Source organism: Trichoderma harzianum (assembly GCF_003025095.1).
Source record: "Trichoderma harzianum CBS 226.95 unplaced genomic scaffold M431scaffold_1, whole genome shotgun sequence".
NCBI lineage: Eukaryota > Fungi > Ascomycota > Sordariomycetes > Hypocreales > Hypocreaceae > Trichoderma > Trichoderma harzianum.
The window spans coordinates 1,580,254-1,603,086 of NW_020209249.1; the positions used below are offsets into that span (position 1 = coordinate 1,580,254).

The 22,833-nt window shown below is 51.1% G+C and overlaps 7 protein-coding genes across 7 annotated transcripts; 2 read left to right on the plus strand and 5 right to left on the minus strand.

The window, feature by feature from the left end:
* Positions 1-1,840: 1,840 nt before the first annotated feature.
* M431DRAFT_72101 (hypothetical protein) lies at positions 1,841-4,235 on the minus strand (the record flags this gene model as incomplete). Its single annotated transcript, XM_024921986.1, has 4 exons — positions 1,841-2,098; positions 2,132-2,587; positions 2,672-3,054; positions 3,122-4,235. 4 exons carry the CDS (start codon positions 4,233-4,235, stop codon positions 1,841-1,843), a joined length of 2,211 nt encoding a protein of 736 aa, XP_024780127.1.
* Positions 4,236-7,439: 3,204 nt separating this feature from the next.
* On the minus strand, positions 7,440-9,516 carry M431DRAFT_131161 (hypothetical protein). The gene is made up of 2 exons (XM_024912463.1): positions 8,656-9,516; positions 7,440-8,591 (listed from the first exon to the last, which is right to left on the minus strand). The coding sequence occupies exons 1-2, from the start codon at positions 9,093-9,095 to the stop codon at positions 7,775-7,777; spliced, it is 1,257 nt and encodes a 418-aa protein (XP_024780128.1). The 5' UTR covers positions 9,096-9,516; the 3' UTR covers positions 7,440-7,774.
* Positions 9,517-10,953: 1,437 nt separating this feature from the next.
* M431DRAFT_71442 (hypothetical protein) lies at positions 10,954-12,434 on the minus strand (the record flags this gene model as incomplete). The annotated part of the gene is made up of 4 exons (XM_024921897.1): positions 10,954-11,190; positions 11,273-11,659; positions 11,792-12,208; positions 12,279-12,434. 4 exons carry the CDS (start codon positions 12,432-12,434, stop codon positions 10,954-10,956), a joined length of 1,197 nt encoding a protein of 398 aa, XP_024780129.1.
* Positions 12,435-14,422: 1,988 nt separating this feature from the next.
* M431DRAFT_181629 (hypothetical protein) lies at positions 14,423-15,821 on the minus strand. Its single transcript, XM_024913136.1, has 5 exons — positions 15,565-15,821; positions 15,098-15,424; positions 14,841-14,966; positions 14,737-14,781; positions 14,423-14,672 (listed from the first exon to the last, which is right to left on the minus strand). The coding sequence occupies exons 1-5, from the start codon at positions 15,721-15,723 to the stop codon at positions 14,664-14,666; spliced, it is 666 nt and encodes a 221-aa protein (XP_024780130.1). The 5' UTR covers positions 15,724-15,821; the 3' UTR covers positions 14,423-14,663.
* Positions 15,822-15,880: 59 nt separating this feature from the next.
* M431DRAFT_181829 (hypothetical protein) lies at positions 15,881-18,247 on the plus strand. The gene is made up of 2 exons (XM_024913137.1): positions 15,881-16,224; positions 16,362-18,247. Exons 1-2 carry the CDS (start codon positions 16,209-16,211, stop codon positions 18,026-18,028), a joined length of 1,683 nt encoding a protein of 560 aa, XP_024780131.1. The 5' UTR covers positions 15,881-16,208; the 3' UTR covers positions 18,029-18,247.
* A 297-nt stretch (positions 18,248-18,544) lies between these two features.
* Positions 18,545-19,526, minus strand: M431DRAFT_476943 (hypothetical protein; the record flags this gene model as incomplete). Its single annotated transcript, XM_024915521.1, has 3 exons — positions 18,545-18,712; positions 18,828-18,975; positions 19,063-19,526. The coding sequence occupies 3 exons, from the start codon at positions 19,524-19,526 to the stop codon at positions 18,545-18,547; spliced, it is 780 nt and encodes a 259-aa protein (XP_024780132.1).
* An 812-nt stretch (positions 19,527-20,338) lies between these two features.
* Positions 20,339-22,183, plus strand: M431DRAFT_70896 (hypothetical protein; the record flags this gene model as incomplete). The annotated part of the gene is made up of 4 exons (XM_024921836.1): positions 20,339-20,517; positions 21,295-21,558; positions 21,708-21,941; positions 22,102-22,183. 4 exons carry the CDS (start codon positions 20,339-20,341, stop codon positions 22,181-22,183), a joined length of 759 nt encoding a protein of 252 aa, XP_024780133.1.
* Positions 22,184-22,833: the final 650 nt, after the last annotated feature.

Below are 22,833 nucleotides of genomic sequence, written 5' to 3' on the forward strand. Positions count from 1 at the left end.
AGAGTGCCCACAGCAGCTTCCTTCCTCCAGATTACAGCTCGAAACTTCAACTTTCCCCTTTTCACCGCAGACTGTGATGGATTCTATTGACATTTTTTCCTCTTCCTCTTCTATTGAGGTTCTAATAGACTTTGCAATCTGTCTGCTTCTTCGCCGAATTCTATTCATATCATATTCTTTGCCGTCTCTGGCTGCGATTGTCACAAGTGAATGGTGTTTCCTCTCGGTGATGGCTACGAGCTTCTCCTTCGTGAAGCTTGTTCTCATTTCCCATCTAGGCTTATGTTTGCCCAGGCAAAACGGCAAATGGAGCTAAAAGACGTGATTCAACATTTAGCCCTTTCCTTGCGAGCACTCTCTGTCAGTATTAACAGTAGCGACCCCATGCAGGACAAGAATCCGAGAGACGCCATTTTCCTCCAACTCGCTCCCCACGTCTTTGACCGTACTATCGACTCGAAGGCCGTGTCTCGAAAGACTCTATATGCAAATTGGACGCCGCGAAAGGTAGGCAGCTTTTCAGAAGCCTTGAGACCAACAGACTTCAACTTAGGTTTCGAATGAGCCGTGATGAATGATGACTGCTTTAAGGACAGAACCGGCCCTACCGTTCTGTTCAACTGTGAGAACCGCTTATGGTGTCAAAATGCAAATCCCGAAAGGCACAGCCGTCCGGCGGGCCAATCAGTGACGTAGAGCTCAAATCTGGTGATTTACTTGAGAGACATACGTCGAAGTTGAAGATTGCGCCTCAGAGTGATGGCATCTGAATGTGTGTTGTCTGCCAACCTTGCATTTATGGTCAATATTCGAGTGTGCTATGACAATGCAACAAAGAATTTCTCGATTGTTTCGCAAGGTTTGATTGACATGACTACTGAGCGGCCAGAAAAAGCTGACTCCGATATCACAATTGGCGTAGTACACATGTGAACGAGACATCTGGATACTTCGATCTGGTATGGATTCCGATGCTCAATAGCCATTGCTCTTGATTCCAGCGCGGCCATCATAAATGCTGGGCCGGGCAAAGACTTCATGACAGCGAATGAAAGGATGCCCAATGCCCGGGGCTAGATCTGTTTCGCTCAGTCCTGAAAGGCACGTCTTTAGCTCGCGGCTCAACCTCTCTCGTCCAACTGCACCTCAGGTACAATCAGGGTCCTCCTTTGGTCGTCTTATGGTTCTGGACTCTACGCATGCTCCGTGCTGGCCAATGTGAACAAAAACGATATCTGGTCACCACATAGGCATACTACTCCTTGAACATGCAAACCTCACAGCTCGACTGCACATGAAATGCATCTTCTCAGTCATCCAAGCATCGAGAACTTGGCTGATCACATTTCCTCACGAGCTTCAAGGATAATACCCGAATCATCAACTCTCATTATCGCCTAAACCATATGTTTGCCGTCCCCAACTCCAAAACTTTACTACAAAAAACAAAAGCAAAATCAAATACTTGTAAGCAAACCGTTTTTGCAACTCATTCCCCCCCACCTTCGCCCAAGAAATAAATCCTTCACCAGTGAAAAAAGAAAAGTACAGAGAAAGCATATGAAAAACAAGGTAAAATCTATCAAAATAGCCTTATCCTCCAAAAATAATGATAACAAGAGTGTCAACGCAAAGCATAGAAGTCGTTTGCTGCTGAGAGATGACAGTCGGACGTCCCGTATTATCGAAAAAAAGAGTCCGGAGCGAAGAGCTATGGTGAATAAGAGAAGCCGCAGCCAGTGTCTACAACGTACACGGAAACGGGTTTCGGAAAGCCATGTTGAATCGCGTCGTTTGTCCCAGGGACAACAGGATAAGCACACGCAGGCTTAGTACATGATCAGACAACGGCGGTGATTTCGGCGGCTGCGCTGACGGTGATTGATGCGCTGATCTCCTGTTTCTTCTGTTGACGCTTGGCCTTTACCGGGCTCTTGATCTTGATGCTGACTTTGGAATATGCCCTCTTGGCAGTCTTTGTTGAGTTGATAGCCTTTTTGGGCTTTGTACCTTTGGCAGGCTTGGTTTTCGCCATTTTGATGGGTTTGAGAGTTTTGACGGGCTTCAACCCCTTGACAGGCTTCAAGGTCTTGTTGGGCTTGAGCGCCTTGATAGGGTGCAATGCCTTGACGGCCTTGAGAGTTCGGATGGGCTTTGGTTTGGGCTGCATCTTGCGCTTCTTGGAACCAGGCTCCACGTTCTCCTCGTTCCCAGTCAGCTCGTTGAGCTTTCTCTTTCCTCCCTTGCCCTTGCCCTTGCCCCTGCCCTTGGTGGCGACCTTGATATTCTCCTTGATGGGCTTGATTCCCTTGGGCTTGGGCCCCAGCACGCCTCGGCAGTTGGGCTGTCCACAGAGACACTTTTGGACATTTTTGGCCGAAAAGGGGTCAAAGTTGTAGTCATACGTGAGCTCCTCACCCGTCATAATTGGCCTGTCACCAGCAAAGAGAGCCATTCTAGGCTGCCCTGAGACGATCCACTTGATCATTCGGCAGTTGGGGTTGCAGCTATGGTTTACAAATCGAGCAATGCTGCCCGTGGTGGCATCAATAATCATGTTTTGATCAAAGCTCATTAAGTAATAGCACTATCAAGGAAAAAGAAGGTATGTTAGCCCCATGATACAACGCTCCAGGGAAGCACGTGCTGCCTGGTTTCGGTTTCTGCTTACCTCGTTATTCTTATAGATTTCATTCATTCGTCGTTCACATTCCTCTTCGGTGATGATCTCGCCTGCGTATTCCATGATGATTTGGTGAGGCTCGAAGCAGCGATTGCTGCGGACGCCATAGCCGCGGTCCGACGTCTTGATAACCTCGACGCCGACGCGATACTTCCCACCCTTGGCTCGCCGGGCTGTCAAGTCGGCAAAAGCACGATTCGTGCATTTGGCCTTGCCAATGTTGCAATTTGTGTCGTCGCATTCGTAGAGCATGATTCGGTTCTGACACGTCTCGGCACAGCCATCCTCTGGCTTGCACACACACTTGGACTGATAATCGAGGATGTGTGGCATCTTTTTCCAGACTTCTTTGGATTCGCCGATGAATCGGTCTAGAGGCGCATGATGGTTAGCAGAGGGGTCGCGTGGACATGATTGATTTGTAAATATAGCACATACTCTTGGTCATCTTCTTCCACTCATCGGGCTTGGGCTGTCCCGGCGGCAGCGGGTTGCAGACGTGGAACGGCAGCTTGAAATCGCGACCAGTCAACAAGATTCGAAAGCCCGTAAAGATGGGCGCGGGCATGACCTTGTTCTCCTTGCGGGGCATGAGCTCGGGCAGTTGCGCCAGCTGCTTCTTCTCGTTTGCTGTCAGGCCTCGAGTAATGTCCTGTGTCACTTCTTGTCCTGAATAGAGACCCTTGGAGAGGTACTTTTTGACCCTCCGCTTCTTGACCTGGGCGACGGGCTCCTCCGATTCCTCCTTGACCTTGATCTCGGCCGCCACTTCGACCTTTGCCCTCTTGCGCGCACGCTGGCGCTCTACGGCCTGGCTGGGGTCGACATATTTGCCATTGGACCAGACGCTGTGAATGACGGGGTTTTCGTCAATGTGGTTGAACTCCTTTGTGTCCTGCAAGCGCCGCAGCTCGCGGGACAGTTTGACCGGCTTACCAACAACCTTGTTATTGCGCCCGCGCTTGGCAGCAGAGAGCTTGGCGGTAATGGACGATACCGGCGTCGCACCGGCACTTGCGGCGCTATTTGGGCCGGCGAGACGCGCCACCGATCGCAGCGAGCGTGGCGATGGTCGCGCCAGGCGTTGCGCGCGCGGTGTGCTGCGTTTGCTGGGAGATGTCTCCAGATTCAACGCGTCAATGTTGGTAGACGCCGGGTCCAGCGCACCGACATCGGCGTCGCCAGGCGTCAGAGTGCTGCCTGCAATGGTCCGGCGCCTGCGAGTGGCCACGATGTCGCCTTTGGCACGGCGTTTGCCATGCGCGCTGGTGCCGCTGAGCTTGGCCAGGTTGTAGACGGGCAGGCTTGCTCGTGCCCTCTGAGGCCGGCGCGGCGATGGCACGTCGGACGCGGGCAGGGCGGGAGCGACCGCGACGACGGTCGAGTCGTCAATCACGGTGATGACATCGTGTTTCGAGGTGTCCGAGTGTAGACTCTCGCTGTCGGTGACGGTCGTGGGGGGAGTCGAGCTCGACGACGCGAGGTTGGACGAGTCGTCGGTCGAGGCGGAGATCGAGTCGCCGCTTTCGATGGCAGCAAACAGGGACAGCATGGCTGCGGATTGCGTTATAGCGGCAACGGGGTTGCGGTCATGAAGCAGCAAAAAAGAGGCAAGCAAACAAACAAACACGGCCTGGGGAAGAGGCGAGACAAGAAGCGGAATAAAGGCTAAACAGGCAGCCGAAGAGAGAACAAAGAAAGATGCCAGAAAAAAATAAACTGCTCAAATGGTAATAATAACGAGAATCAGCCTGCACGGCCCAGCTGGGAGAAAAGTTTCAAAAAAGGAAGCGGGAAAAGGGAAAAGTCGCAGGTTTGCTGGCAAGTCGTCGTTAGTCGGCAAAGTTGACAAAAACGCGGGTGCACGCGTGAGCTAACAACTAAGCAGCACGCAGATAAGCAAGCGGATAGGCGGGTAAGTAGTAAGAGGAGGAAGAGGCGAGCAAGGGCGGCCACGGTATAAATAAATAGAGGAGCCTTCTCCCCGACTAAGAGACAAGCTCGGCGTTTTTATGATGGAGTCAGGTCAGTCCACACTCGCTGGTTGGTATGGAGCTGGAACTGTATTGTATATAACAAGATATACGAGTACACAGACGGTACCTTGAGGGTTATGTTATGTTGATGTGAGTTGTTGGATGCCCACAAGTTGCGCGCGTTCAGATATGGCGTCTGTGCATGTATTGTATTGGTACTCGGTATATTCCGGAGGATGGCTGTGATTATGAGTACGGAGAGTAGGTAGTCGCCGTAATGCGATTGTGCGTGCTTTTGTGCCTTTGCTCCGGTAAATGGCACCAGACTTGCCCTTGGATAGACCAGACCGGGGATGGCGTCTTCTTGATCTGATAGGTGAAGTGAGCAGCGAAGCCACTTATTGACAACCCGCCTTTTTCTCAGTCAGATACCGTAGCCAAGCCGAGGCCTTTTCGCCGGCCTTTTGGATCAGGGGCTGGTTTGGAAAACGAGGAGCCACAACTGAGAGCGGGAGAAAAAAAAGAAAAAAAAGGGTAATGAGGCAAGCTGATCCCAGTTGAAAGTAGAGTGTTTGAGTAGTGAATGGTGGTGAATGTGGGAGTAGGTGAGTGGCAAGAGGTGAGAGGTAAGAGAGGGTGGAGAGTGGAGGAGGATCGGAGCTGACTGAGATGAGGGTGTCACTGAGAAAGTGGATTGAGGCTAAACAAGTGAAGAGGATGTGAGGATGTCTCTGGCGATGTCCAATTCTGGTGATGTTACGTCTTGTCCGTCTTTCTCTCTGCCGTACTCTCGCTGGTTCCGGCGCACACTCGCAGTCTCTTCAGAAGAGTTGAAATTTTTGGCTCAAACCAAAGAGACTTCGTCCTTCGTGATTTTGCCCTCCGGTTGCGGCTCTCCTTTTACTTGCCGCCGAGGAGTGTGTTGTAAGCAAGGTTGAGAAATTTCAGGATACACTACCACAGGAGGAAGAGGGGGAAAGTAAAAAGGGAATAAGTAGCTCGGGGGGATGGGAGAACCAAGAAAAAAAAGCAAAAAGAGGCGCAAGTGTAAAAAAAAAAATTGGCAACTTGACCAGCGGCTGAAGTGAGCGTGAGGCGCCCGAGCTAAATAAAAGTCATTGCGCAGGCATTGCGTTATCCGAAACAACAAGAAGATGGACTTTGGTCAATCTTGCCGAATCCTCCCTTTTACTTCTTTGGACAAAGTCCTGGCCTGGCCTGGTCTGGCCCTGTCTTGTCTTACTCCGCACCTTGATGATGTTGCCCGTGATATTGTCTCTCCCTGCTTGATCCAAGTCGCCGGAGGGCCTCAACGCAGGCCGATGCGACGGTCAAGGTATCATATATTACGTATATATTGCGCGTGAGAGCTGGCAATCCTGTCGAGGCCAAGCGAGTATAAAACGCAAAACCAGCCGAGGAGTGTCGGTTGGCAAATTTGTGATATGCTACCGCCATAGGCGCCATCTCCCAAATGTCTGAGATAACTGCCTGATATCTGACCGTGTGGTTGTCCATCAGTTTCTTCCATGCCGCTATTCATTTTGCGCCATCGTCCATGATCAGCTTGGTTCGTGGTTGGTAAAATATTCATGCTCTCCTTTCCACCGCTGCGTGGTAGCAACATGCCACTCCTCCCTCGCGTTCAGAACATCAGTCAGATATTCTCAACAACAAAACACAAAGCACCGGAATCTCTATCTGTGTGTTTGCCTGCGTATTCATACGGCGCCTCACCGGTTCGGGAGTGCAGGGTTCTCAGCCTCAGCCTGAGTCAATGTCTCTCATGCCAATCTCCTCCATTCTAAAATGGCTTGTACCACTGCCATCACCGCAATGGTGTTTAGCGCAATCACCATAATCGGCTGGCTCGGACAAGAAAGTGCCAAATCAGAGACCTCAACTCAACTAGACTATGAAATACTGGCTTCGATGATAACCATGGATGACCTCTTGTAAAATTTACCCGTTTGGCTTGTTCTCTACAGACCCAGTTGTGGTGAGATAATAATGGTGTTGCGGTGAGACATACATTGCAGCATACATTATCGGGTTAAAACAGCAGTAACTCACCGGTATCAGCCTCTGTTAATTACAAAAAAAATTCACCAGGCGTTCACTTATTCTATCCGTCTGTGTTACATTTCGTTTATCATCATGTCCTGCCATTCGGAACATGTTAATATCTGAGAAAGTGAGTTATGCACCAAGATGTTGGCAGATGGAGCCGAGCTGGATGACGATGGTGGTGGAACTAGCCTCCAGGATTGCAAGGTTCGGATCAAACTGCCTCTTGTTTACATATTCAAATCATCAAAGAGGGGAAATAAAAAGTATAAGTGAGAAATGCGACACCGTGATACTATTAATGAAACCACAGTCACCGGAGAGCCAGGTACGGTTCAGTTCCTGTGGGAAAGGGTAAAATGACTCTCTGTCCTGGGTATTTAGCCAAGGTATAAGCATGGCTACTAAGATACAGTGGCATAGAGGATTTGCTGTCACCGCAATTGCCTTTTAAATATCACCATTTAATGTGGTTCAGCAAGAGATGCATGTCCTACTCCGGTAATGCCAACTCTATTGCCTGGGGATGATGAGCCTGCCTCTACCTGGGATGTCGAGACTCACTGGCCGGCTACTCAGGAATAAGAGAGAACACGATAGCCAGGATTTGTCAAAATGGATTAGTTTGTCGTGATAAGCAATCGGCGAAATACTTTCCACAGCAAACCTAGTACTATATGGTATTATTGCGCATAGTAAAGGGATAATGTGCCGGATAATCCAAGCAAGAGTCGACAAAAAGGTGTCAAAACAGGAAACACAGTCTTGTATATATTTCGGAAAACGTCCATCGTAGATAAGCAGACGTTTTATCTATTAATTGCCAAAAGGGCAAACATCTAGGGGGAATCTAATGCACAGCATTCTTTGCACATGATATCGGGTATTATGGGTATGAATGAAGCGTGGCAGCGGCAAGGCATACCGGACGCCCACGCTCATCAGGACAACAACATCAAAAAAGGAGATAAAGAAAAACTTCCGTTTCCTCCCAATTTCACAGCAGATCACCGTCGCGAGTCAAGGAGACATAGGCCTGACTGCTCCCTTAAGCCGACTTCTCCGGCTGCGCGGTCTCAGTGGTCTCAGTTTCCTTGGGCGCAGCCTCAGCCTCCTTCGGAGCACTATCAGCAGCGACGGGGATTTCCTCAGTCTTCTTTTCCTCGGTCTCTTGCTTGGTCTCCTCCTCTGCAGGAGACTTGGCCTCCTCAGCCTTGGTCTCCTCAACCTTGGCCTCCGGCTCAACAGGGGCAGGGACTTCCTCTTTCTTGGCCTCCGCGGGAGCTTCCTCTTCCTTGGGCCTCACAGGAAGGTCCACGGTTTGAGGTTCTGCGGCTGCACTCTCATTTGCTTGTGCGGGGGCCTCAACGGGAGCGACAACAGCCTCTGGCTTGGGCTCTACAGGGGCCTCCACCTTTGCTGCCTCGGTAGCATCAACAAGCGTCACCGTCAGGCCTTCTTGAACAGGAGAGCCGCTGCCTCCATACTCCTGGGGCAATGAGGGGGCAATGCTCTTAAGCTCCGTAGATAGAGTAGTGCCGGATGTCATCGGGTGGAACTTCTTCAAAGTTGCTGGCGCAAGGAAAAGCTTCATGGCTCCGAACATCCAACCCATAATGGCAGGCACGTTGACAAAGTACTTGTGCGCCAGCAGTTCTGGGTAGGCCGTGGAGAAGACAGAGATGGTCTCCTTGCTGGCAGCCTTGACAGCGGGGTCCATGCGGAAGAAGCTGACTGATCGATAGTCGTGCACCTGAAGCATCTGATGCTTGTCGGTGCCATCCTCTGGGAGGGGCTCAGTGATGTCGTTGAGATGGAGCTGCTGCACGCCCAATTCCATGAGAGCAGCGCGCCACTTGATGAACCTACGAGCGTCGGCATGAATTAGAAAGACTTTCTCTACGTTGTGTTTTTAGGCAAGACACTTACTCGGTGACGTCGCCAAAGGTGGCCTTGTTGTCCTTGACGGAGCCGTAAATGTTCCAAGTAATGACGGTGTTGTTGCCGGCCTCATCCTTGTGGTTCGTGACGAAGCCGAGGCCGCCAAACTTGTCCTTGTTGAAGGCCTCGCTCACGAGCTTTGTCGGCTGCCACTTCTCTCGCCAAGCCAGGGCAGCGGCAAGCTGCTTCTCAGCACCGGCCAAATCGCCATTGTTGGCGCGCAGGAACTTCTGGAGAATGACTTGAGTCGGGGCGTGGCCGGCATCGGTCGAAAGCTCGACACCCCACATCTCGCTATGAGTTGACTCCTTGATGATGTCGGCCAGACGCGCCGTGAATTTGGCAAGGGGAGTCTCTGGCGTCGAGACTGGCGCCTCGGCCTGTTCAACCTTTTCAGGGGTGGCGGCGGGCACGTTTTCCGTAGACATGATGGTGGCTGAATCAACGACGAATGACGAGTTGGAGGGATGGTTGGTTGCTTGGCAGTAACAAAAGAAAAGTAGAGGTCAAAAATTCTCAACGGGAGAGAAAGGGTTGACGTTGTTGTTTAGCACAGGCCAGGGCACTACAGGCACGGCAGCAGCAAAAAAATACTTGGAAGCCTGCTGGGGGTTCGGCTATTGCTTGCTATCAATTAGCAGCCTGGGCAGCGACGACTGTAGCAACGGAGTGGTACAGTACAAAGCGTGTACCAAAATATTACAAGATGATAAGCAGCGATTGATACTGCACAACAGCAACAAATATAAGTGGGAAGAGAACCGTAAATCGGGGGAAGAAGTGTAAATAGATATACTGGATACGATGATATCGTATGTACGAAGTAGAGAGGGGTAAGAAAAAGGAGTCGCTTCACGTTATGTGTTGCTCTTTTCGAGGTCGGCAAAGAACGGAGCAGCATGTTATTTACAGGCCCTTTATTTTTGGAGGTGAGCCCAAGCTGGTAATTTAGACGAAACCACGGCGTACCTTGTACTTTGTAAGGCGCCGGCTACCCAAGGTATCAGATGGTATTTCCTTCGTACATACCTCGGACTACGAGGTACATGCCTCCGTGATTTCACTAACACGACGGGACAGGCAAGGTACCGCGGCGGTAGTACCGATAAAATTGCGAGGTGGTAAGCCGGTACTCTGTACCACTGACGATGGAGCCAGTCAATGCCCGCCAAAAAGCCCGGGTACCTGACAGGCAAGCCCTGTTGGCCGTCTAGATCGATGTTGTTTAATTTCGTCTTCAGGTGCCAAATAACCATCACGCATTGGGCGTTTACGGAGAGACTTGGGAGGCGGATAAACCACTGCCGAAGCCGTCTCAGGTACAGCTACATACCTAACGTTGGCCGTACTCGTCTCTTACTAATGTGCTCAAGCACGAGGAAGGTGTGCCCATTCGGTTATATGACCAAATCTTGGCCGACATCATGCCACGCGGGAGTCGAGCAGTCCCCAATAACAGGGAAGAAGTACTATGGTAACTGACCTGTACCCAAGCCCCGGAAGTCTCAATGCCTTAGGTAAGGTACCATGACACAGGTAGCATCCAGGAGGCAAGACAGTCCTGACTGTAGAGACCGACTTTGGCACCTGCCGCAATGCAATACTCATACCTGCCTGGTATCTTTTGATCTGATATGGAACCAACTTTGGACTTGAGAGGACAATTTGTCTTCCTCACATCACCATTGCCGTCTTTTCGTCGCTTACAACTACCGGAATTTCCCACCGCTTGCTGCTCCTTTTTACGCGTGACTTGTCAACTACCGTTCAAATTCCTATTTATGGACTGTCTGATCCTTGTGTTCCCATTTCGCCTGACGGACGGTCTAGCTTCGCGGGGTTGACTCGAGATGAATGCAAATCATCCCGCCTGCGTACCACCGACATCATTCACCACCTTGTTTACCAACCGACAACTGGCTTCCTCAACCCATAGCAAACGCAATAATTCGAGCCGTGTAAGCCGCCAATGAATCGATTCTCCGGCCATCAGCCACCCATTTGGGGAAAACACAGCTTTGCCCACGACCGTCCTGTGTATACGACTGCTCGCCCAGTTTCTACCGCGGTAGAGCGTCCCTTGCCCAACTCGGTGCCCAATGAAGACAAAAGGCAAAAGCACCCAGTGCTGGAAAAGAAAAGAAAAAGAAAGAAAGAAATACCCATAGTCTTAAGCATGGCGTCTTCTTGTCGCCCTACTTCATCCCCCTTACGACAATCAAACGCCGAAATGTTGACCCGTTCGAGAAAGGTTATCGTTCCTTTTTTCACAACAACCATGTTGCGTTAGACTTGAGTAAAGGCACGCGTAAGGATACGCTCCACAGCCGAAAACTCCATGTGAGCCGCCTGCGCCAACGTCATGTCATCGAACTGTGGCCCCAGGATGTATCCTACTTCGGCCCAGAAATAGCCCCAGTACATGTCTGTCTGCTCGGCACGCTCTTGAAGCCCAGTACGCTCTCGGAGAGGCAGGGCGAAGATATCCTTGTGAGTTTGCTCACGAATGATCGCAACATACCACTGTTGGGTCAGACACAAACACGTCATTAGTCTACGCGAGGAAATCCAAGGCTGAAAGTATGCTGAGATATAGCAAACTTACCTCAACAATATCGAGAGGGAAACCAGGCTTTGGGCCAATGGCATACTGATGGCGCCAGCGGTCCGCGAAACGCGGCAGCTGGTAGTATTCTTGATCGAGCGCTTGCATGTTAGTGATCCAAGCGATTCCGTCCTTCATGCATGGCGTGAAGCCAGGGCAAAGCATGGCTGCTTGAACAAGGCGCCGGAGCAAGAAGGGAGTCAAGTGCGCGGCATCTTCCTGGAAAAGAATGCTTCGAGTAAGTTGACGAATAAGCGCAAGGGTAGCCTGGTAGATGGCCTCTCGTTCTTTGATCGTTACGCAATCGGTGAGGAACCACGGAAATTTCTTGATAGTGCTGATCAAGCACTCATAAGGGCGCTGCGGGCAATCCCTAGAAAAGGGAGACTTTGTTCGTCCAAAAGTGTTAGCATACTTTTCTCAAACGTGAGGAGAGGGGCCGTCTAGGACGGAATGAGAAAAGAGACAGGATAAGAAACAAAGGATCGTTGGGGGCAGTACAAAACTATGGCCACGTACTCGATGAGGCACCTCGACGTGTTTGACAAGCATAATCATCTCCTCCTCGGAGATGAAGCCCTTGAAATTATCCCAAGGGCAATTGGGATTAAAAGGCATAATCTCGGGGGTGACACCATTCCAAAAGACACCGCGAGCGATTGGGAAGAGATCCTTCATGAGGTTGGCCTGAGAGGTCACCTCCACTTCGATGGGACGATCGCCCAGGCGACTGAATCGGCCGGCGACAACATTGGCTCGGTGTCTCTCGACCGCCCTCATTGCATCTTCAAGAGACACAAACTCGACATAGGCGTCCATAGTCTTGCTCGTCACCTTGTCCATGATAATGTGCACACCTTCGTCTGTGTCATTCAAAACCTTGGAATTGCGGCCGAGGAAAGCAATCACTTCGGCACGAGTAGAGGAAAACGGAATCTGCGCAGCAAAATTAGCAAAGAACTTTGTTAACGAATTTGCAAAGGGTGGGAGCGGAGTAGTCACTCACGTTTCTCAGCTTGATAATGCCCCAGTTCATTGGTTTCGCCAATCTGGCCGACTCGATAAAGGGGAAGTTGGATGGATCCATGGCATCGGCCAGAGTTGGAAGGCCCGTGGCGGTATTGATCAGCTGCAGAAGCTTGTTCGAAGGCGGCGCTTGCATCATTGGGGCATTATTCGAGCAATCAGGCGGGATCTCGGACAGCTCAGTCGTTTCACTGAGACGCACACCAAAAGGTCTGACAATCTGGCGCACGATTCGGGCTTCTCGATCGCTGTCATGCTCGGGAGCTTCGGCAACAGCAAGCCCAAGATCAAATCTTGGGGGAGGCTGCATCATGATGGGATTGATCGAAGCAGGCAATCCAGCTGTTCGGGGAGCGTAGTTGCGTGGCTCGCTGGCGACCGTCGACATGCCCGGGCTGAAATAGCCTCGGACAGGAGCACCAGAGCGACGCTGAGGCGGAGTCATGTCGGACGAAGGACTAGAAAACACTTCAGGTTGAAGAGAGTTGAGAGACTGGCTGTGTGGAATAATCGCTGGACGATCATGTTGCTCAAAACCAGTGTCAGCCATTCTCTGAAGGCTTGTGCGATGGTCACTGCTCGCCTCTTGATAGAAGCCAGCAGTCGAGGCATGGGGTGGAGTCTGAACTTGCAGGAAGTTTGGATATTGAACATCTGGGTTCTCTACCGCAACAGACTCGAACCCGCCTTGGTACTGCACTGACTGCTGGGCTTCATTGAGGTCTCCATTATCTGGGACGCCTTCCTAAGGCATGCCCACATTTGGATTCTCATCGTGGGCTTGAGTGTGAGCCAAAGCAAACGAAACCATGTCAAATTGATTGTGAGCCTGACCCGGAGTCTGATGTTGAACCTGATTCTGGGCCTGGCTTTCAGTCTGAAGTTGGCTCTGATTCTGGTGAAAGTTCGGAACGCGGTAACCAGGAGGGTATCCGACTACAAGAGGACGGGTGTCGTCCCTCTGCCTAACCTGCTATTGACAGCTATGAGTACGGCTACATCAAAATCAAGGGAATGAATGAAGGGGAAAAGAAGAAGAAGAGAACAAGAGAGAAGGAGAAGAAATCAAAGGAGACAGCGGGAGCGACATTTGCTTACCTGTGTCGATGCAGATGGGACCCAAATACTGGCAGATGGGTTAAACGAGCTGCGCTGAGTACCGCCTTGACGGTTGCTGCCGCTGACTGCATTTGGAGCATTGCGGCTAGACGGACTGCCGTCAGAAGAGGTGTTGGGGGCAACTTGACCATTCTGTCCATCTACAAAAGGCGACGGATGAGTCTCTGCCGACGCGGGTTCAATGAAGGGCGCTTCGCTAAAGCTTATGCCCTGAACAGCTCTCGGGCGACTCGAAGCCATCCTGACAGCGTCGGTCTATTGAAAAATTAGCAAAGTGCCAGAAAGTTGTGTTGCACGTGAACAACTGTTCAGGGTGAGAATTCGAAGGGAACGAAGCGAAAGAAGAAACATATACGAGGGTAATGGCGAGCTCAGAAAGAGGGGTTGGGAACTTTGCAGGGCCAATGCAGAAAGTTCGCAAAACCAACAATGGAACACAACAGCAGCGACGTGCTACTCAGAAGAAGAAAAAACTGGGAGATTGCGAATTTGAAACGCGCAAAGCAGCTGGGGGTACAACATACCGTTTCCTTTTTGCAACGTTACTGGTGAAAGAGGCTGCGCGAAGCTCTTCGGAGATCAAGGTGTGGTGCTGGTGAAGGAAGAAGAGGGAGTGTGGAGGGAGATGAAAAGTTCACAGGAGATCCTCCAAACAATGAGTTAGTGGGGCAACAGTAAGAACAAAACCGAAGGCTGTTGCTTTGGCGCGCTTTGCCAGCTGTTGAAGCTGAGGCTGGCAGGCAAAGCGTTGCTACCGGACCGACAAGTTGGCCTGCCAGATCTCCCGGCTGCTCGGTAGCGAAGACACCTTGCTGGCAGCTGTTGAGGGCCTGTGAATGATGAGAAAAATGCAGAAGAATAAAAGGGGCGGATGGTTGTCGCTTTGAGAGGCATATATGGATGGAGATATCGCAAATCTGGGTCTTTTGTAGTAAGACGAGGCTATTTGAGACATGTGAGCTTGCCTGCCGAATAGAAGGTGAACATGAATCTTGACCAAAGCATTCTTATGAACAACACGCCACTGGTGAGTAAATATATGTAAGATTTGTTTATTTAGACTACCAAATTCCTTCACCACCTTCACCAATAGAGACGAAGAAGCCAGTATATCACGGAAGTATGAGAATCCCACTCGAGCCTAATGTATTTGACAGATGTCTGAACCGGGATTAGAGTACAAAGTTTCGCTTTGGCCACATCGTTGAGAGTCCTATTTCGTGGATACATAATGTTTTAACGCAGTTTAATCAAACTAACATGTCGGTCATCAGCTGTATGGATCTTGGGCACAAAGGGGGGTGGTGTAGTGCACTCACAGGTGTCAGGAATGACTCGGCGACGAATCGTGCTCTGGCGTTAAGCTGCAAATTTCACATATCAGTTCAGGTCCATCATATCCACCAGGCGGGAGAGCACATACGAAGAGCTTCATCTCGGAGATCTCCTTATCGACCTCCTCTTGGAACTCAATGATGAAATCGACCAGCTTGTGCTTCAACATCTCCTCCGTGTGGAAGTTTGTTATCAGGAAGGAAATATCATAGCCCTATTTCGGAGAATCACGCGTTAGAAAAATGCTCCACGTCCAGGTTCGAGTATCACAGCGTCGGGGCTGGAAAGTTCGGATGGATGGGGGTATCGCGAGGATCAACGGCCCCCCATCTCAGTGCCACCTACGGGAATTGGTTTTCTTCGCAGAATGAAGAATGCCTCGGCTCTCTGGGTCAGGAAACGGGCAAACTTGTGGACAAGTATGGATTCGATCTCGTCGGCCTGCTTGATCTTGATGCTGATGCGGACAGAGTTGATGCTCGGCTCAATCAGCACCCGCTCGTTCTCGTTACGCGCAATGACGAGGGGCGTGAGGACGACCTCGGGGGAGGTCTGGGCCTCGATCTCGGGGACGTTGTGGCGCTCGGTGGTCTGGGAGGCAAAGTTGGACAGGGTCAGGGCGGCAGTCAAGCTGCTTCGCACGCATTGGAGGTACGGCCGCAGTGATTGAGACTGGATGGATGGCAAGCAGGTCAGCGGTCAGTTTTCCGAGCTTGACACTCACACTCGCACGACGGTCTTCCGGAACAAGTCCAGTCCAGGGGAAGATGGTTGAGCAAGAGGCAAAGTCTGCAGGGTAGGGCAGGGCATACCATGACTGCTAAAGGCTGCTGCGTGCCCTGGTTTGGGCCAATGTTGCGCAGGAAGCTATTCGCGGGTTTGGGTTGTGGTCCGGAGCTCCTGGCGACGGTACTTTCAATGTTACGTGGACTGGTTACTGGTAGGGGAATCCGCGGGGTTCGGGTCCGCATGTCACTAGCAGGAGGTTGACGTCTGTAGGCGCAAGGTGGGGCCCAGCTACAGGTGGTTGATTCCAGTCTTTGGTGGCTGCAGGCTTACTGTAGGCCGTCTGTCTGTTCTCTGTAGCTGCGCAGACGCTGGATCCAAGCTTGCGCCACCAGCCACAGCTCGTCTCAAACAGAGCGTCACGTGTCGGCTTATTAACTCCTATCGTGCCCAAGCTTTGTCGGAACCTGCCACACTGCACGCGCCACACCTCCCGCCATCAGGTACCACTGTCGTGACGCAGCGAGGGCTCCGCAGTGCTTCTCTTCCCTTCTCTCGACATCTCCCAGTGTTTCCTGTTCGACTTTGGACACTGGACTTCATTCTTGCTTTGTTGCAGGAGTATTATTCAGAAATTTCATCTTTGCTCGCCATTTTTTTGCTGTCCCCAAAGAAAGAACTCGTCGACTCGAGCTTCAGCTGCTGCTGAATCGACCGCCACCTTGCAACAATGGCTTCCATATCTGGTCCGTGATCCCCCACCATACCATCATATCACCATCCATTGCCCCCAATGTCTCGATCTAGAAGTCGTTTCTTTTCTACCCTTTCTATCCCACGGTTAATACGTACCGTAACTAACATGATGTTCCAATTGTTTTAGTTGTCGTGAAGCATCAGGGCAAGAAATATGAAGTAGAGGTCGATCCCGAATCGACAGGCTTGGACTTCAAGCTCCAGCTCTTCAGCCTTACCAACGTCGAACCCGAACGCCAGAAGATCCTCATCAAGGGTGGCCAGCTCAAAGATGAAGCTGATATGAGCAAGATGAATCTCAAGGCCGGCCAAAGCATCATGATGATGGGCACGCCAGGAGGTGGCGCTGGAGACCTGGTCCGCCCGGCAGAGAAGATCAAGTTTGTCGAGGACATGACCGAGGCCGAGCAAGCCCAGCAAGCTGGCGCCACCCCTGCGGGCCTCATCAATCTTGGAAACACATGTTATCTAAACTCGACTCTACAGACGCTGCGTTCCATCCCCGAACTTCAGACGGCCCTGACAACATACAGCCCGGCGGGCATGGCGCAGGCGGATTTGGCTGCCCAGCTCTCCAATCTATACAAGAACATGGGTAACACGCAAGACTCTATCCAACCTTTGAGCTTCCTCTCGGCATTGAGGCTCGTGTTCCCCCAATTTGCCGAAAAGTCCAAGAGCGGCCCTGGATATGCCCAGCAAGATGCTGAAGAGGCCTGGTCTCAGATCGTTCAGCAACTGGGTCAAAAAGTCACAATCAAGACGACCCCCGATACACCCAGCATTTCTTTCGTCGAAAAGTACATGGCGGGAGAATTCTCCTCAGTCCTTGAGTGCGATGAGGAGGAGGCCCGAAATGGTGGCGAACAGGCAATTGCCTCTAGAGATGCCTTTTACAAGCTCGACTGCCACATTGACGCTCAAACAAACCACTTGAGAGATGGCATCTTGGCCGCATTGAGTGAGAAGCTGGAGAAGAGATCAGAGGTGCTCGGCCGAGATGCCACTTATACCAAAAAGTCCAAGATCTCCCGAGCTCCCAAGTACCTCACTGTCCACTTTGTACGCTTCTTCTGGAAAAAGGAAACAAAGAAGAAGGCCAAGATCATGCGCAAGGTTACATTCCCCCAAGAACTGGATATAGTCGAATTCTGCTCAGACGAGCTCAAGGAGGCCCTGATACCCGTCCGAGACAAGGTCCGTGAAGTTCGGAAAGAGGAAGAGGACATTGAACGTGCCCGTAAGCGCCGGAAGAAGACCCACGACAAGGACATGAGTGACGTCCCTGGCGGCGCGGGCCTGCCTTCGGAGAGGGAGCTGAAGCAGCAGAAGGAGAAGGAGGCAAGCAAACCAGGCCAGTCGCAGAAGACGGATGATGCCGACACTGTCATGGGCGAGACTTTCAAGACGGATGCCGAAGTTGAGGCGGAGAGCGAAGCTGCTCTTCTTTCCGCCAAGAAGGAGCTCAATGCCCTGATAAATCCCGCTCTGCGTGATGATGACGGTGCCAACCAGTCAGGTCTCTACGAGCTCCGTGGCGTCGTCACCCATCAGGGTGCCAGTGCCGACAGCGGCCACTACACAGCATACGTCAAGAAGACGGGAACTGTGGATCCAAAGACGGGCAAGAAGGAAAAGGAAGATGGCAATTGGTGGTGGTTTAACGATGACAAGGTATCTGAGGTGACGGTTGACAAGGTTGAAGCGTTGGCTGGCGGTGGCGAGTCCCACTCAGCCTTGATCCTCCTCTACAAGGCGATCCCTCTGCCTAGTGCCGAGGGTGTTGAGGAGTAAGTCGGCTAAACCTCCCGTATACCGTTCTCCTCCGTTCTTGTTTTGTCACAGACGGGCAGGAAGACAAGGGATTTGCAGAATTGGGCGTTTGGGTCAGTTATTACCACTTGGCGGAGATGGGGCGAAGGAAGGTCGGATTCTGTCTATAGAACTGGTGAACTTTCTGGTCAAAGACACATACCATAATGTATAGAACAGAATGCTCCATGGACCAGAAAAAGACAATTCGAACACAATCGGATTAAAAGTTTTTTGTACAAGTCTATATGGGTATCGTGGTGATTTTCGTTTTCCAAGACCAGCTATCTTCCGTAATTTTCATCAACCATTGCTTGCGCCAGTTAAGTGAATTTATAACGTCAAAAGTCCGTTGCTCTATGTAGCATAGTAAAACAGAGGAGTTTCAATAGCCCTACTGTCAAGAGTGGAGGGCAGGCAATGCTACATGATTTCAGTAGCTCATTGCAAAACGGCTCAGGTTCCCTTTTCGGAATAAAAAGAGCCAGCGAACTTGCGCTATCGTTTCTTGGAATTCTCCTGCTCTTGCCGCCTCTCTTGGACACGCTCCCTGAAGACGTCCAGCTTCTTCTGCAAGACTGACCTTTGCTCAACAAGAGTGCTTCGCTGCTTCTCGAGCATGGCGATCTGTTCACTGGGAGTAATTTGGCGGAACTCCTTGATGGACTAAAGGATACGTTAGAAGGATGTCGACTAGTAAAGAAAGACAGCTCTGTGTATAAACCCTCCAATGAAGAAGAAGGCTAAAAGGTGACTGGCTAGGGCTAGGGAATTGACTGACCTGCTCTTTCTGCTTGTCCGACTTGAGCTGTGCGCCGGTTAGGGTGCCAACCATGATGATGGCGGCAAAGGCCACAGCCCAGACGCCGCCTCTGAATTTTTGTTGCTTGGTCAGGGTATTTGGTGAAGCCATCTTGGTCTTCTTTATCCTTCCTTTGTTAAGTCTATTTGTTTCCTGTTCGGGCTACTTGAAAAAACGTGGCGCCGTGTGTGTTGCCAGGATGCCACGATCTCACCAGCAGCCTCTCCAGATTTGATTGGCCTTGTTCTGGCGCTCAATTGGGGTCATGCCCCTCTTCGGCGAATCAGTAGTCGAGGCTGCCGAAAGCTCCAAGCTAGCCGAGCTGCGGCGGCTTGCAAGTTGAAGAAGATCCTTGCCTGACGAAGCAGATGCAGATTTTCTCTCCGGCAGGGCGGACGGCGACGACACGGCGGGCAGTGACAAGGACGCCCGCTTGTGCTTGACGATACGAGGAGCCGCAGCGGCCGAAGGAGTGTTCCAGGGATGGAGGGCCACCAGCTCTATGTCTTGGCTAGTGCTCCGGCAGGCAGAATCGGGCGGCGACGCGGGAGCAATGCGTGAGCATGCGTCGGCTTCATTGGCGGGGCCGTGAAGCTGCTGTGATGAAGTGGAGGAGGCTGAGAGACTTAGTAAGAAGCGGGGCAGGGCCAATGCTGACGAGGCTGAGGATTGGACCATGATGCCATTTTCTGGAGGATTCTCAGCGTTGCACCGAGAGGGGGAGGGAGGGGAGGAGATGAAGGGCAAGGGAGAAAGCAGAGAGAGAGAGACTGGGATGCGGCGAGCTTGTGGGATATTGGAGATTACGCAGGGAGGAGATTATAGTTTTCTGGGAGGTGAAAATGCGAGACAAAAGACATGACACTCGTCACTTGGGCCAGTGGCTGAGCCGAAGTACCGCCTTGTTTGTTATCTGTCTGTCACTAGCCACAGCGAGGCTAAGGCACAGGACACTTCCTTCCACCTTTCTGCTGTTGGAATTCCAAGGGCATCAATTGGTTTCCCCTTTTCTTGTTTTTCTTTTTCACATACACACTCCTCTCCATCCATCTCTTCTCCACCATTCAGCTACAATGATCCTAGGAAAAAGGAACCATGCCTGCACATCCGGCTACTCACCGGGCTTGGTGAGTTTGGTGGAATAACCGGATAAAGCAACGCTGCCGGGCGGGTGCTAACGCAATTGCAGCAGCTTAAGCTGGGGGCAAGATGAGCCGCCTGACATCACCAATGCCCACTAAATTGACCCCTCCGGCAACCCGCTAATCTGCTGTCGATGCACCTCATCGTCTTTGGGAATTCGGCATCGTTTCCTTGATTGCCGGGCGAATAGATGATATATATACGGCCGAACTGAGCACTCTCGTCAAGTTTGATCGCTTCTCCTGCGTTGCCAGCGCCGCCGTTTTACATTCCCGTCATCTTCTTTCTCTCTGTCAACACCGAGTGCCCGCCCATCTCCCGAAACAGCTCGACTCTGCATCGGCCTCATGGCTGCACCCCGCGTCTTCATCGTCCGCCACGGCGAGACGGAGTGGTCACTCAACGGCCGACACACGGGCAGCACCGACATCCCCCTGACGGCCAATGGCCAGAAGAGAGTCATTGCCACAGGTAGGGCTCTCGTGGGCGATGACCGTTTGATTGTTCCCCACCAGCTGTGTCATATGTAAGTCCCTCACTTTGACTCTGGTCTTCGCTTGAGCATCCAGCCTCGTCTTGTAGCGTCAACTTTGTGTGCTGCCATCACGTTAGATACGTGATTCTTGAGAGTTTGGTTTTGAAGTCAAATCCTACTCGTTCCGGTTCCCAGTCAACATTGGCTCGGTGTCGTTCATACACCACCACCTTTCAGTAAAGGATGGGGTTGAAGATGGGCAAACACCTTTTGACATTTCTTTGGCTACTCTTAGCCCTTTCATTCATCTGTGTACAATGTTTCAAATATGTAACACGTCAACTCTCACTTTCAATTTGTTTGCTGAGGTTACTACTAAGCCTCTGCACGTCATTCCGGAAGTCACTCCGGAAGTCTCCGCTCAAATGAGATGCTTCTCCCTGCCTCCTCTCCCTTGTCGATTACACCGATTTCTTATTTCTGCTGTTTCTTCAAGTTTCCTTTTGGGGGATATCAGTCATTGCCGTGTCTCACATCCATTGCACTTGTCCGCCTAGTCCAATGACGTGACTTGTGCAGAATAGCCTTGCTTCACCAGACACCTCACTCTCCTTATACCTGCTGCACACCTGGTCTCCTACTAGAGGCCATTCATCTTCTGTTGTTCGTACAGTATAGCAGTTCCAATCCCTGCTGTTAGTTCCATTTCCTACAAGCAGGGCAGGCGTTGGCCTCTGATTTCTGTAACCAAGAAAATAGTGAATGCCGCAAAATGAAGTATTTGTTGCGCACATAAGCTAATCAGTTGGGGCAATTACCCCTACTCAGTTACGTTTCCCCACGAAAGCGAGCACAACGCACCTTTGAACTGCTCAATCTTGGCATACCCGGCCCACTGCCATGGCAGCCGCATGGCAATTCCCTTGGGGGCGGTCTTCAATGCAATGCCAAAGTCGAGATTACCGAAGACATTCGGGAGTGGGACTATGGGGACTACGAGGGTATCACAAGCCCAGAGATCCGCAGAATGAGAGCCGAGCAAGGTCTTGAAGGAACTTGGGACATTTGGAAAGATGGCTGTCCAGGAGGAGAGTAAGTCACGCCTCTCCCTTGGCTCATATATCAATGAGAAAAGTGCACACGCCCCAGGACATACAGCCCCTTCTGGATGCCACCCTAGGGCCGTTGTTGTCTCAGAATCATACGATACACTCTTCAAGTTTATATCTGATATGTTACAGGAGCCCTCAAGATGTCACCGACCGTCTCGACCGTCTTATCGCCGACATTCGCAAAAGATTTCATGAGCCTATACTAAATCCGCCTGAGGGTAAAAAACCACACAAGGTGTCGGGTGATATTCTGATTGTTGCGCATGGACACATTCTGAGAGCCTTTGCCATGCGATGGGCCGGTAAGACCCTTCAGGATGGGCCAGCATTCTTACTCGAGGCCGGCGGAGTGGGAACTTTGAGGTGAGAGATACATGGAATTGCGATTTCCCTTTTTCCCACCGTTTCACGCCGCTCACGCCGGTCACCCACCTCTATTTCCCTCATCTACCTCTCCGCAGACCAGATGAATTGATATATCTACCATGTCAAAGTTCACTAATAACGCTTACGTTGATTCTAGCTACGAGCATCACAATATTGATGAACCAGCCATTCTCCTCGGTGGAGCTTTTGTTGTTGATCTCGAAGAGAAGGGACAGTAATCTGGGGTTTGAATTTCGCAAATATCTTCTTCGTGATAGATGCCCTGCATCATATAGAATAATCCATCTTCTTCACAGCTTGCACCAACACACTTGAAGCAACACAAGACGACTTCACCAGGCTGCATGCTGATGCATTCGTTGGATTGACATGTACACTCTCATCGTACTCATCTCATTGCATAGGTCTTTTACATATCTCTACCTGTTTGACTTGGCGGCTGTGTTTCGTCGGCATAATGTTACGTTTGGTATTGCTCATCCCCTGGGTTGCTCATCCCCATGGTTTATCTGTCTCCTTTCCTTCTTTGCGCAAGCCTACTTGGACGATATGTCAATGGTTCCTCTGGCTCCCTCCTTTTTCACTTTTGTCTCCCGAGAAAGGAGTGGAAGTCATCTCTTTATCCGCGGAGGCGAATAGAAGGAGTCAGATCTGTCTGTTCTGTTCAACTTCGGCCGCCCAAAAACCACAGATAGGCACGGGAAACGTAAACTGCCATCTCCAATGAGTTCTTGCATCAAGATCAAAATATACTATATAATTCCACAGTCGAATCATCCGCCATTGCTAAGGAAAGGTTACGTATTAGTTAGTTACTAGTCCATCACTTCAGCCACTTGAACTAAGCATCAGTGTCTTCATTCAAAGG

What these genes read in the sequence shown, in the direction of transcription:
- M431DRAFT_131161 (XM_024912463.1), bottom strand. Translation starts at nt 9,095, where the DNA reads ATGTCTACGGAAAACGTGCCCGCCGCCACCCCTGAAAAGGTTGAACAG. An exon ending in ACCTTTGGCGACGTCACCGA is followed by an intron (nt 8,592 to 8,655) that starts GTAAGTGTCTTG and finishes CGACGCTCGTAG; the next exon opens with GTTCATCAAGTGGCGCGCTG.
- M431DRAFT_181629 (XM_024913136.1), bottom strand. Translation starts at nt 15,723, where the DNA reads ATGCGGACCCGAACCCCGCGGATTCCCCTACCAGTAACCAGTCCACGT. An exon ending in TGCGAAGAAAACCAATTCCC is followed by an intron (nt 14,967 to 15,097) that starts GTAGGTGGCACT and finishes TCTCCGAAATAG; the next exon opens with GGCTATGATATTTCCTTCCT. An exon ending in TCTCCGAGATGAAGCTCTTC is followed by an intron (nt 14,782 to 14,840) that starts GTATGTGCTCTC and finishes TGAAATTTGCAG; the next exon opens with CTTAACGCCAGAGCACGATT.